This window comes from Ambystoma mexicanum, chromosome 14 (assembly GCF_040938575.1).
Source record: "Ambystoma mexicanum isolate Mex_15411 chromosome 14, UKY_AmexF1_1, whole genome shotgun sequence".
Taxonomy (NCBI): Eukaryota; Metazoa; Chordata; class Amphibia; order Caudata; family Ambystomatidae; genus Ambystoma; species Ambystoma mexicanum.
In genome coordinates, this window is record NC_090940.1 from 539,885,331 (window position 1) to 539,899,780 (window position 14,450).

General features: G+C 51.5%; 1 protein-coding gene across 4 annotated transcripts in view; it reads right to left on the reverse strand.

The window, feature by feature from the left end:
- EVL (Enah/Vasp-like) overlaps positions 1-14,182 on the reverse strand; it is a 965,108-nt gene extending 950,926 nt beyond the window's left edge. For 2 of the 4 annotated variants that reach the window (XM_069637816.1, XM_069637808.1), the window contains exon 1: positions 13,838-14,182. In XM_069637816.1, the coding sequence (XP_069493917.1) occupies positions 13,838-13,842 (5 nt within the window). In that variant the 5' untranslated portion in view covers positions 13,843-14,182. The remainder of the gene's footprint in view (positions 1-13,837) is intronic. The other 2 variants (XM_069637813.1, XM_069637797.1) reach the window with 2 other exon arrangements.
- Positions 14,183-14,450: the final 268 nt, after the last annotated feature.

The following is a 14,450-nucleotide window of genomic DNA, read 5'->3' on the forward strand; positions in this document are numbered from 1 at the left end:
TTTTCAACAAAGCAATAAACAACCATTGGGTGGGGTGGGGGATTCAGGGGTGTGTGGGGGGGGGGGGGGGTTCTGCGATCTGTACAGAATTATTACATTTTGATTAAAATAAATCAAATATATCTTTAACTGACCTCAACGCTGCTCTCAGTAATAGCGTTTTCAAGAAGCTAATGTAATATCAAGGAAATAAAAACAGAACAGGTGCATTCCTGACTCTTTTTGCCTCCACATACAAAGGCCTAGTGAATTGAGGGAATGCTTCCATTTGGCAGCCATATTGGTCACAGGGTGGAATCCTAGTTTGAACTTGACGTAAAGACAGACTTAATTCCTTCGGCATCACCTAATCCAAATAGCTCTCTTTTCTAGGTAAGAATGCAACATGAAAGCAATGGATCGCCACTGATCTCGGACTCAGATCATCGGTCATGCGTTGGCGTGTCTCAATTCAATAACATTGACCAACCATGCTTATAGCTTTGCTAAGGAGCCCATGCGGTTCAACCAACAAAGAGATACGACAATTTTAGATGGACTGCTCTTTGCAAATTTCATAGAAGACAATGTGGAAGAGACTAACTCAACACACTTTAGCCTTTAACTCAAGGTTAAACATTGAACCCAGAGACGACAGTGGCCCCATAAACTCCAGCGGTTGGACGGCATGTGTCCTGTCCTTCAGACACATTGGGTATACATGAAACCATTATCTAGATATTCCTACTTGAATGGATTTGATTTTTAGATTTATATTACGCATATCCTGAAGGAACCAAGCGGCAAGCCAAATCCAGGTGCAGATTTGAGCAATTAATGGATAGTATACAATAAAAGCTACTCATGTTACACTTTACTCAAATAAGTATGTTTTAAGCTGTTTCCTGAACATGAACAATGATTCAATTTTCCGTAAGTGAGCCGGCAGCTCATTCGACTCCCGAGGACCAGCTATTGAGAGCCTTCTTTCTCCCCAGTGGGTGGATTTAGAGGGTGGATCCACCAAGAGTTCTTGATTTGAGGACCGTAAAGCTCTTATAGGAATAGTGGAATAGTGAGCGGCATCAAGAGTAAACTTAGATCTATAGATTGGACTCAAACAGCATGTTCTGTTTTCTATGAACAAGGTGATTCCGACCAATCACAGCCCACCGAGTCCACCGTATAGAGGTACATCAACATGTGTCTCAATATCTCCCGATTAATCAATCGGTTAAAAAAATAATCATTGACTTTGTCCTTATCCGTTGCATGCCTAGATACAGTACGGCTGCCGTGTTTGGACGTAATAAATAAACTAAAATCAAAGTAATTGGAAATGGGTCACCACAGCATGCTCCTCTTTAGTGACCCTTTTGTGTTAAAAGTTCCATATTTTGTGCAAAAGTGACACAATTCGGGTTCTTCACACTGTGAAGAGCCATCTGCATTTTGAACCCAAATTCTCACCAGTGTCCAGAGTTCATTGATCATTTGTGAGACAGAGGGTAAACTATATGCATTTACGGTACATTTGTTTCATAAGGAAAAGATGTCTTTTTTTGCAGCACCAGACGTTATTCATATTTTTAATAATACAAGCGTCCTGATATCTAGGTTTCCTTGGTACCAGAGTAATTTGTTGAAGACTTCTACCCGCTAGATAGATTCCAGAGTGCAAATCACTTTTCCTACTCTTTTCCAGCTCTTACACATCCCATCTACAGAACACCTTTATACAACCCATCTTTATCAGCCAACCTGGCTAACACATTTACTAATCTTTTGGTAGACCGCCAGAACCTCACTGTACTGGGGATGTCAGTCTGGAGCTAGAAAACAAGGACAACACCGCTACGCATTTGCTCTCTGCAAACCGGAATGCCTTCCACCTCAAACGACTGGTTAAAGGGCCGACCCACAAAGCTGTCCATCACTCTCGATGACATCATCTGCAACGAGAAGGTCACCACCATCTAATCTACTTCCCAGTCCTCTTACCCTGAGGAGGCCACTTCTTCATCCCATTTAGCATCTTCACCGGACAATCATCTCTTGCAAAATCAAACAAATCTTTCTGAACTTTCATCATACCCTGGAAAGAGATTCAATTGGAGATTCTTCTGGAAAGACGTGAGACCTCCAAACTACAATCCACAATCGAAAGCCAGATGAGAACCCAAGACCTGCATAACTGGATAACCAATGCCCTTGACAGCATGGCCTTAAAGGCCCTTCACAGTCTCAGATCCACGGAGCAGAGACAATCCAACACGAAAAAAGAGAGTCGGCACAAGGCGGCCAGCGGGCCGTCTTCAAAACCATCTACAAATTCAATAACTCTGCCTTCAACTGGGCACCAAAGCCATCTCAAGAGGTTTATAGCGAAACACTTCCATCCAAGAACAGCTGGACAGGAAAGGACCATCCCCACCATTGCCAACAAAGGGATCGGCTGAGTGGCAACCACTTAGTCCGACGTCGACAGCTTTTTCATCCATTCTCCCACCAGGACGTTGTCCCCTTGCATACCAGCAGGCTTTCCCGAGAAGACCTCTGGACCCCAGCTTCTACAGAACTGCAAAACTAGTAAGTGACCCTAACTATCACCCACATTGCTAGCCCTCCTTCATGCTTGCACTGAGAAAGGGGGTCCTCCCTATGCTGTGAAAGCAGCATTTGACAAACCTCCCCCTAAAAAACTCATTGCTGACTCCAATAACTCAGTACATTTCATGCCATTTTCCAATGCGCTGTTCACCGCCAAGCTCCTTGAGAAAAGTATATACCAACAGCTACAGAAATGTTCTGGCAACAACATCCTCCATGAGTCAAAAAACACTGAATCAGCCCAATGAGAGGAACAGAATCTACTCTATGCTTAATATGAGACATTCTAAAAAAACAATGCAGATGGCAAATGCACTTACCCTGTTGTAAATTTCCACTGTCCTCGTCAATATCAGCCACAAGATCCTACTAAAAAGAATCAAGGATATTGGGGGGAAAAGGGAGTGACTCTACTCTGGATCACCTCATTCGCCCGTTCCTGTGAGCGGAGGATAGCACAGGGGCAAAGTGCTGGTCTTGGAAGCAAGACCACGCAGAGCAACAGAGGTTTGAATCCCGGATCTGCACTTAGAAACCCAACTCGGGTATTAAGCGCGTTATAAAAAACCAATAAAACCAAACCAAAACTTACTGAAAGAAACCAAATAACACACATGGGCCCCTTTCTGGTCTCGCTCCCACAACTTGAGATACTGAGAGCTCCAGGGATTCAGACTCTCACATCCGCTGTTCAACATTTACATGACACCTCTACTGGAACTTAAAAAACAATTTGGGCTTCACATGCTTCAACTCCACAGATGAGCCCAATTCGTCTACATGCTCACTAACGGTTCTACAACAAACTTACCAGCTCTCAGCCAATAGGTGGCGCATGTTGACTCCCAGACGACTACAAAGTCTGAATCTCAGCCAATCAAAACCAGGCTCATGGTCTCTGGGATCACACCAAGAAATTTTACATCAGACCAACGAATATCCCTTGGCCCAGAGAAATGGGAACTAACCCTGTGCCTCTGGCACCTGCCAGAAACCACACACACTTGTGACGGGAAGCAAGCAGACACTGTAGGCACAGGTTCAAGTCATTGTAAAGAGTTGCTTTTTGCAGCTCTGAACAATTAGACACATCATCGCCCACCTGACCTTCATGCCGCAGTTATCTCTCTTGTACCAACAGCACTAGATTATGCCAAACGCATTTACTTTGGGATCTCAGAGTTACCTGCTCGACAGGTGAAACCAGACTGCTTCTGAGATTTAAAAGCTACAAACACACCACCCAGCCCTCCATATATGTCATTGAGTCCCGATCAAGTGAAATATTCAATGCAAACCTCTGCGCATTTCCCGCCACGCCCTCTATAACAGGGGCGCAGTATCTATGACAAAGAAAAGTCACGAAGAGTGCTCTGGTGCAGCAACGATGCCCTAGTGACACCACCAAGGATCTTACTTCTCCGACCGTTCAACCAAACTCTGGAACTCTCAGCGCCAACACCTTTTCACAGAGGAGGACCAGCTGACCTTCAAAAACAGCTCAAAACCTGGTTATTCCACTAACACCAGCATGCGACCGCCCGCATAAAAAGTGCAAGCAAAGAATCCATCCCACAGTTATTTCTGCATGGGGGGGCCTCCTGTCAAATGTAATACTCACATACCGCGAACCCGACCGCAACTCATCAACAAAGGTCTAGTGGAGAATTGACCGATTCTGGTGGGATCCCTTGGGATCTTCGTTAAATAGACCTTTACCACATCCAACGATCACCATGACGTGTACATCTATTGCGTGACGAAAAAATTGCCCTCACCTCTAAATGATCCTTCCAACTTTCACCACATCGACTGCACACTACGTGCTGATCCGCATCGGTCACCGTCATTTAGGGGTCCCCAGGGGTCGCACTTGCGACCCCTGAGTTCTCTCTTGCTACCCCTACAAAAAAAACATTTTTTAAACATTTCTTATTTTTACAAATTGTAGCTCCTGAGCTGTGGCAAATGCCAATGGTCTCTTTGTTTCTAGAGTGGTTGCCTTTCTTGTTCAGCCTTTTTAAATGAAACAGGGGGTTCCACAAGTGTAACAATTTGAGCAGTGACCCTAAACAAAAAAGAAAGGAATAACACATAATTTGTCTTTCTGGAATTCTAAACAATAATTGCTGGACTAATTCAAGGATTATTTCAGGCACACTTCAGGGGGCGGGTCACTGATTTAGTCTGTTCTTAAACACCTCAAATTCACAATGCAGACATAATCCTCCAAAAAGCATTTAGAGCAGAATAAGCATCCATTCCGGACTATGTATTTTGCTTTTCGCAATTTGCAGTTATAGCATGTTTTTTTCTGCTGATAGATATGGTGATCCATTCTTGTATGAAATGCATATCACGGTACAGTGATATTGGAACCATATCTTTCATGGTCTACTTAGAAACAATGCTATGTATGACCACTTCCTGTTTTGTCAAGGGGTAAACCATCTTGTTCCATCACTTCCCATGATGTCACTTTGGGCTGGGATCAAATGACATCACTACCTGTGATGTCATCAGAGGTCAAGGGTCATGTGAGGTCACTTCCGCTACCTCTGGTCGCCACACCATCACTAAAGGGGCGATCGCAAAGCTGCCTCCTTGGGCTCTAGTGCACAACCCTGCACCATCAGCCGATCTAGGTTTGTAGTGGAGTCATGCCTCGGGTATTGTGCCCGGGGGCTTCTGCCGTACCCGTGGAACCATCAAATACTCAGGATTCGGGTACTTTGGCTTGAACCCATCAAGACATCAGATTTTGCATGGAACCCCTTTCAATATCCCACTAACATCCCCATCCCCTCTTCCTAAAGTACCACGTGCAGCAAGGCCTCCAAAATGGCAAAAGGGCACTTTAAAATACCATTTTAAATGACAATACATAACTGCGCACCCCACACTAGTCAGTCACTACATGATGTGTGGAAGTATGCTCTTATAGCCAGGTGCGTTAACTTCTCAAATAGATATTAATCTTAAAGCAACAGCGTGCACAGATGTTAACATAAACACAGTGGTTTGCCATCCTTATATAGAACATTGCACCATATAGAATTATATACATGCCTAAACTGTAAACTGTACCACCAGGAAACCTGGCATCAAATCCTGTCTTCACCCAGTTGAGGAAACAGCGCGATCCTGGGCAAATCACTTTACATCATCGTGGCATATTTGTCTTATCTGATAACAGCATCATTGCTTAGAAGGAATTATTTTAAGTTTCCACTAAACAGAAAGACTCACTCTTGCATAGTTAACAACGTCACTGTGGTAAGATGAAATGTGGCAGAGAGACACATGCAGTTAGAGCTGGTGGCACAAGGACGTGGCTAAAACCAATAAAGTGATGGGTGAAAGGTTTTGAATTAATCTGAACCACTGGCACTGCTCTGGGCAACCTTCCACACCACAGTTTTTAAGTCTGTCTGCGCAATTGCAAAAAGGGGTACAGCCATATGCAAACCAGTCGGGTACTGCCACCAATGGGAGGAACCCAGCCCACACTGCTAGGCCAGTTCCCCTCTGCACAGAAACATAAGCAACCACTGACATGTTTCAGCCTTACTGAGCCTCCTCAGCGAAGTGCAGCTTCGTTCCCTATGGCTCAGCGAGCAAGCGACCCATGTCTGGGCATACGCTCTCTCACATAGGGAGACAAACTGAAACCAAAAAGGTGATGGGTGGAAGGTTTTGAATAAATCTGAACCACTGGCACTGCTCTGGGCAACCTTCCACACCAGCGTTTTTTGGCCCGTCTGCGCCATTGCAAAAAGGGTCCAGCCATAGCAGTAGATATGGCATGATGGGGATTTGGATGACTTTGTATATAAAATGATAATGCAAATGTATAGAAAACCTTAATATGCTTCTTATCGCAGGGAGGATGTCTCATATCTCCCTCGTGGCAATGTCAATTCTTGCGACAGGGTCCACTACAAGCAGATGTTTAAAATAAATGATACTACAATGTTTGGTGGGTGACTGGGCATAGATGGGGGCTAAACACTTCCAGCAGTGCCTTACCAGTGCTAGAACACCCCCGCAGTGTTAGTTTCACCCCAAAAAGTACACATGCAAGGTTTTAGGGGTCTAGCGGTGCAAGCATTCTTAGCAATACAGTAGCATTGCAAGAGCCCCCGCTGTTCCCTGTCAGTTCAAAATGACCCCAGCTGTGGGAACAACTTCTATCAATGCCATATCAGGCAAAAGGGTGCTAGTTTCCTCCAGCAGTGCCCTTCCCATGTTATAGGACCCCAGCATTGCCGTCTGCATGTAGCAGGGCTCTTCTGGTGTCAGCATGGTCTACTGTGAGTGCTATAGGGCAGTGGCTGGGGAGGCCTCTCCAGCTTTGCCCTGGCGATGCTATGGTACTCTAGCAGTGTGAGGTTCCTCCAGCAGTGCCCTTCCCATGTTATAGGACCCCAGCATTGCCTTCTGCATGCAGCAGGGCTCTGCTGGTGTCAGCATGGTCTGCTGGGAGTGCTATAGGGCAATGGCTGGGGAGGCCTCTCCAGCTCTGCCCTGGCAATGCTATGGAACTCAAGCAGTGTGAGGTTCCTCCAGCAGTGCCCTTCCCATGTTATAGGACCCCAGCATTGCCTTCTGCATGTAGCAGGGCTCTGCTAGTGTCAGCATGGTCTACTGTGAGTGCTATAGGGCAGTGGCTGGGGAGTCCTCTCCAGCTCTGCCCTGGCAATGCTATGGAACTCAAGCAGTGTGAGGTTCCTCCAGCAGTGCCCTTCCCATGTTATAGAACCCCAGCATTGCCTTCTGCATGTAGCAGGGCTCTGCTGGTGTCAGCATGGCTGCTGGGAGTGCTATAGGGCAATGGCTGGGGAGGCCTCTCCAGCTCTGCCCTGGCAATGCTATGGAACTCAAGCAGTGTGAGGTTCCTCCAGCAGTGCCCTTCCCATGTTATAGAACCCCAGCATTGCCTTCTGCATGTAGCAGGGCTCTGCTGGTGTCAGCATGGCTGCTGTGAGTGCTATAGGGCAGTGGCTGGGGAGGGCGGGCCAGCTTTGCCCTGGTGATGCTATGGAACTCTAGCAGTGTGAGGTTCCTCCAGCAGGGCCCTTCCCATGTTATAGGACCCCAGCATTGCCTTCTGCATGTAGCAGGGCTCTGCTGGTGTCAGCATGGTCTGCTGGGAGGGCTATAGGGCAGTGGCTGGGGAGTCCTCTCCAGCTCTGCCCTGGCGATGCTATGGTACTCTAGTAGTCTGAGGTTCCTCCAACAGGGCCCTTCCCATGTTATAGAACCCCAGCATTGCCTTCTGCATGTAGCAGGGCTCTGCTGGTGTCAGCATGGCTGCTGTGAGTGCTATAGGGCAGTTGCTGGGGAGGCCTCCCCAGCTCTGCCCGGGTGATGCTATGGTACTCTAGCAGTGTGAGGTTCCACCAGCAGTGCCCTTACCAGGTTATAGTACCCCACCGTTGCCTTCTGCACGTAGCAGGGCTCTGCTGGTGTCAGCATGGTCTGCTGGGAGTGCTATAGGGCAGTGGCGAGGGAGCCCTCTCCTGCTCTGCCCTGTCCATGCTATGGAACTCTAGCAGTGTGAGGTTCCTCCAGCAGTGCATTCCCATGTTATAGGGCCCCAGCATTGCCTTCTGAATGTAGCAGGGCTGCTGGCGGCAGCATGGCTGCTGGGAGTGCTATAGGGCAGGGGCGGGGGAGCCCTCTCCTGCTCTGCCCTGTCCATGCTATGGAACTCTAGCAGTGTGAGGTTCCTCCAGCAGTGCATTCCCATGTTATAGGGCCCCTGCATTGCCTTCTGAATGTAGCAGGGCTTCTGGTGTCAGCGTGGCTGCTGTGAGTGCTATAGGGCAGTGGCTGGGTAGCCTCTGAGCTCTGCCCTGTCCATGCTATGTAACTCTAGCAGTGTGAGGTTCCTCCAGCAGGGCCCTTCCCATGTTATAGGACCCCAGCATTGCCTTCTGCATGTAGCAGGGCTCTGCTGGTGTCAGCATGGTCTGCTGGGAGTGCTATAGGGCAATGGCTGGGGAGGCCTCTCCAGCTCTGCCCTGGCAATGCAATGGAACTCAAGCAGTGTGAGGTTCCTCCAGCAGTGCCCTTCCCATGTTATAGTACCTCGGCATTGCATTCTGCATGTAGCAGGGCTCTGCTGGTGTCAGCATGGCTGCCGTGAGTGCTATAGGGCAGTGGCTGGGGAGGGCTGGCCAGCTTTGCCCTGGTGATGCTCAAGAAATCTAGCAGTGTGAGGTTCCTCCAGTAGGGCCCTTCCCATGTTATAGGACCCCAGCATTGCCTTCTGCATGTAGCAGGGCTCTGCTGGTGTCAGCATGGTCTGCTGGGAGTGCTATAGGGCAGTGGCTGCGGAGTCCTCTCCAGCTCTGCCCTGTCCATGCTATGTAACTCTAGCAGTGTGAGGTTCCTCCAGCAGGGCCCTTCCCATGTTATAGGACCCCAGCATTGCCTTCTGCATGTAGCAGGGCTCTGCTGGTGTCGGCATGGTCTGCTGGGAGGGCTATAGGGCAATGGCTGGGGAGGCCTCTCCAGCTCTGCCCTGGCAATGCAATGGAACTCAAGCAGTGTGAGGTTCCTCCAGCAGTGCCCTTCCCATGTTATAGTACCTCGGCATTGCATTCTGCATGTAGCAGGGCTCTGCTGGTGTCAGCATGGCTGCCGTGAGTGCTATAGGGCAGTGGCTGGGGAGGGCTGGCCAGCTTTGCCCTGGTGATGCTCAAGAAATCTAGCAGTGTGAGGTTCCTCCAGCAGGGCCCTTCCCATGTTATAGAACCCCAGCATTGCATTCTGCATGTAGCAGGGCTCTTCTGCTGTCAGCATGGTCTACTGTGAGTGCTATAGGGCAATGGCTGGGGAGGCCTCTCCAGCTCTGCCCTGGTGATGCTATGGTACTCTAGCAGTGTGTGGTTCCACCAGCAGTGCCCTTACCAGGTTATAGTACCCCACCATTGCCTTCTGCACGTAGCAGGGCTCTGCTGGTGTCAGCGTGGCTGCTGTGAGTGCTATAGGGCAGTGGCTGGGGAGGCCTCCCCAGCTCTGCCCTGGTGTGCTGTGGTACTCTAGCAGTGTGTGGTTCCACCAGCAGTGCCCTTACCAAGTTATAGTACCCCACCATTGCCTTCTGCACGTAGCAGGGCTCTGCTGGTGTCAGCATGGCTGCTGTGAGTGCTATAGGGCAGTGGCTGGGGAGGGCTGGCCAGCTTTGCCCTGGTGATGCTATGGAACTCTAGCAGTGTGAGGTTCCTCCAGCAGTGCCCTTCCCATGTCATAGGATCCCAGCATTGCCTTCTGCATGTAGCAGGGCTCTGCTGGTGTCAGCATGGCTGCTGTGAGTGCTATAGGGCAGTGGCTGGGGAGGCCTCTCCAGCTCTGCCCTGTCCATGCTATGGAACTCTAGCAGTGTGAGGTTCCTCCAGCAGTGCCCTTCCCATGTCATAGGATCCCAGCATTGCCTTCTGCATGTAGCAGGGCTCTGCTGGTGTCAGCATGGCTGCTGTGAGTGCTATAGGGCAGTGGCTGGGGAGGGCTGGCCAGCTTTGCCCTGGTGATGCTATGGAACTCTAGCAGTGTGAGGTTCCTCCAGCAGTGCCCTTCCCATGTCATAGGATCCCAGCATTGCCTTCTGCATGTAGCAGGGCTCTGCTGGTGTCAGCATGGCTGCTGTGAGTGCTATAGGGCAGTGGCTGGGGAGGGCTGGCCAGCTTTGCCCTGGTGATGCTATGGAACTCTAGCAGTGTGAGGTTCCTCCAGCAGGGCCCTTCCCATGTCATAGGATCCCAGCATTGCCTTCTGCATGTAGCAGGGCTCTGCTGGTGTCAGCATGGCTGCTGTGAGTGCTATAGGGCAGTGGCTGGGGAGGGCTGGCCAGCTTTGCCCTGGTGATGCTATGGAACTCTAGCAGTTTGAGGTTCCTCCAGCAGTGCCCTTCCCATGTTATAGGACCCCAGCATTGCCTTCTGCATGTAGCAGGGCTGCTGGCGTCAGCATGGCTGCTGTGAGTGCTATAGGGCAGTGGCTGGGGAGGCCTCTCCAGCTCTGCCCTGTCCATGCTATGGAACTCTAGCAGTGTGAGGTTCCTCCAGCAGTGCCCTTCCCATGATCCCAGCATTGCCTTCTGCATGTAGCAGGGCTCTGCTGGTGTCAGCATGGCTGCTGTGAGTGCTATAGGGCAGTGGCTGGGGAGGGCTGGCCAGCTTTGCCCTGGCGATGCTATGGTACTCTAGCAGTGTGAGGTTCCTCCAGCAGTGCCCTTCCCATGTTATAGGGCCCCGGCATTGCCTTCTGCATGTAGCAGGGCTGCTGGCGTCAGCATGGCTGCTGTGAGTGCTATAGGGCAGTGGCTGGGGAGGCCTCTCCAGCTCTGCCCTGTCCATGCTATGGAACTCTAGCAGTGTGAGGTTCCTCCAGCAGTGCCCTTCCCATGATCCCAGCATTGCCTTCTGCATGTAGCAGGGCTCTGCTGGTGTCAGCATGGCTGCTGTGAGTGCTATAGGGCAGTGGCTGGGGAGGGCTGGCCAGCTTTGCCCTGGCGATGCTATGGTACTCTAGCAGTGTGAGGTTCCTCCAGCAGGGCCCTTCCCATGTTATAGAACCCCAGCATTGCCTTCTGCATGCAGCAGGGCTCTGCTGGTGTCAGCATGGTCTTCTGTGAGTGCTATAGGGCAATGGCTGGGGAGGCCTCTCCAGCTCTGCCCTGGCAATGCTATGGAACTCAAGCAGTGTGAGGTTCCTCCAGCAGGGCCCTTCCCATGTTATAGTACCTCGGCATTGCATTCTGCATGTAGCAGGGCTCTGCTGGTGTCAGCATGGCTGCTGTGAGTGCTATAGGGCAGTGGCTGGGGAGGGCTGGCCAGCTTTGCCCTGGCGATGCTATGGTACTCTAGCAGTGTGAGGTTCCTCCAGCAGGGCCCTTCCCATGTTATAGAACCCCAGCATTGCATTCTGCATGTAGCAGGGCTCTGCTGGTGTCAGCATGGTCTTCTGTGAGTGCTATAGGGCAATGGCTGGGGAGGCCTCTCCAGCTCTGCACTGGCCATGCTATGGAAAAGTGTGCGGTTTTTGCAGAAGTACACTCTGAATGCCATTGGACTGCAGCAGTGTCAGCTTCTCTAGAAGAACAGCGCTATGGTGTTCCTGCGGTGTGGGCTTCCTCCAGAAGTACCCTCTCAGTGCCATCAGACTCCTGCAGTGTGAGCGTCCTCCAGAATTACTCTCTCAGTGCCATCAGACTCCTGCAGTGTGAGCTTCCTCCAGAAGTGCACTCTCGGTGCAATCAGACTCCTGCAGTGTGAGCTTCCTCCAGAAGTGCACTCTCATTGCCATCGAACACCAGCAGTGTGAGCTTCCTCCAGATGTACCCTCTCACTGCCATTGGACTCCAGCAGTGTGAGCTTCCTCCAGAAGTACACTCTCAGTGCCATCGGAGACCAGCAGAGTGAGTTTCCTCCAGATGTACCCTCTCACTGCCATTGGACTCCTGCAGTGTGAGCTTCCTCCAGAAGTGCCCTCTCGGTGCCATTGGACTCGCGTAGCATGAGCGTCCCCCTGCATGCCCAGTCAGTGCTAAAGACGATAGCAGGGCGAGTATCTGCAGAACCTGCTTGTAACTGCTAGTGGAGTTCATTAGTGAACACCCTAAACTACCAGTGCAGCAGCGTCCCAGCAGTGCCTCGCTGGTTATTTAGGGTGTCAGAGGGGTGTTTGTTTTTTCCGCCAACCGTACCCCCGTCCAGGGCACACTGCCAGTCCAATAACGCTCTACAGCGTGTACGCCTTTTCCACAAATAGTCCCATGCCCAGCACTGCTGCTACAAGGCTCCACCCCAATGCCACTGTCTGTAAACCTCACGTACAACGGGCACTGTGCAATATCCTTCTTGAGCAGCCTAAACTTCGCAGATTAGAAACCAGGCAGGGCCGACTCAGCCCTTCATCGTTCAGAGTGCAATTCAATCGGATGGTAGGAACACCTGGTGCTACAGCGCTTGGAAGCACTATACAACAACCGCATGTTCATCAAATAATAAGGATAATAATTAGGTGCTTAATGACTTGGGATTTATAATCATTGTGCGGGTCCGATAGCACAGAGAGTAGAGCGCTCGCTTTGACATCTGTGCAGGGCGCTGTATACATGCTAAATTATTATTATTATGTATTAGTGTCAACAGCTGACATGTTTGGGGCGTATGGGCGCTGTTGCAATGCCAACACGACGGCAGCGGTAAGTAGACTCTTATGTTGCTTTGCCAAAGTGCAGTCGCTGGCCGGCCTGCCCCAATAAACCCTGCCCCTGCTGGTATAATCCATCACATGGCACTGATGTGTCGCTCGAGCCGCCTGGCTGCATACGTCATCCCCGACCCCTGTTGGGCCGACACGAGCTGCCCCACCCCCTCTGCACTCAGTGGCCACCCCCCCCCCCTTCAAAATCCCGGTACAGCTGATACCCAAGACAGGGAGGTCCTTTTTTTTTTTTTTTTTAAAAAGAGAGGCCAGCTGCGCTAAATAGGACCCCGGCCTGTACAATGCAATAAATGTGACGAGGAGGCGCCCCTTTTACGAGGAAGTGATGATGAGGGACTCATAAATAAATGGCCTGTCACCGGGGCTGACATGTGCCTTCACACCCAGAGCCCAGGCAGACACCGGGCGGCCCAAGCTCACGGCTCCGGTGCCAGCCAGCCGGGCTCGTGTTTCTGTGCCCTTGCCCCCGCTTCCAGGGAAAGACTGCCTCCGTCCCGAGGCACCTGCCCGGTCACATCATTCGCACAAAGCACGGAGACCCGCAACATCACACAGTGACAGCAGCGGGCGCCCACAGCACTGCCATAACACATATCCGTGCGCTTTGTTTTTTTCTTATTGCACTGGGGACGGGTGGCAAGTGGCACAGGGCAGGGCAGATGCAAGCAACAGTCGCGGCAGAGCGGGCATGGAATTTACAGTTCAGGTTAGTCGGCTGGCACCAACAAAGCGTCGGGGCACACATGTCAAATGGAGCAAGCCTGCTATCATCACATCTCTGCATCTTTCCGCATCCTGGTGCCCGGATGTATGCACATGTCTATTTGGGTGATGGGTACACATGTGCAGCAGACACAGCCGTGACACTGCAGAAGGAGGCGCCCACCCTGCCCATGAAGCCCTGTGACAGCGCTCGGCATTGGAACCTGTTGGGTTGCGGCGCACTGGCACGCAACCTGCCTGTGGAGCCCATGCACTGGCTGCCAGCTGCCCCCGTGGCACGGGCACTCACCTCATTTTGGCAGGAGAACGGGTCGAGTCCTATCCCTCGTGTGGCAGGGCTGTCGCCTCTGGGCGGGCAGCGGCGGTCCCGGGGGTGGCTGCCAGGTGGGCGCAGTCTGCGGGAATCAGAGCGGCTGCTGCGCGCACTGCTGCGCGGGCCTCCGCGGGGTGGTGGTGGAGCTCCCGCTCCTCGCTCGCGTAACGCTGCGGCCTCGGCTCTCGTGTCGGCGGGCTCCCTCGCAGCTCATGGTGGAATCACGGTTCAGCCGCGGAGACTGTGCCCGCTCCCGGCTGACAGCTGTTTCCGAGTGGCTGCCGCCGCCACCGCTGCCATGTTTTTTTTTTTTTATCCTCTGGGAGAGGAGGAGGAGGAGCAGGGGGGAGTGCGGCACCCGAGTCAGACTCAACGCGCGCGCACACACACACACACACACACACAGACCCACATGCATACACAAAGCGCTGGGATGAGCAGCCACTGACAGCACAGTCACTTCCGCCTGCGGCCTACTCCGCCTCCCCTCTGGCTCGGCGCCCCCACCTGAAGCTGGGCATTCTGAGGGAGGCAATATTTGCACTATCACGCTGTCTTCACACAGTAGTGTCTATTCATCCCCCTAAAA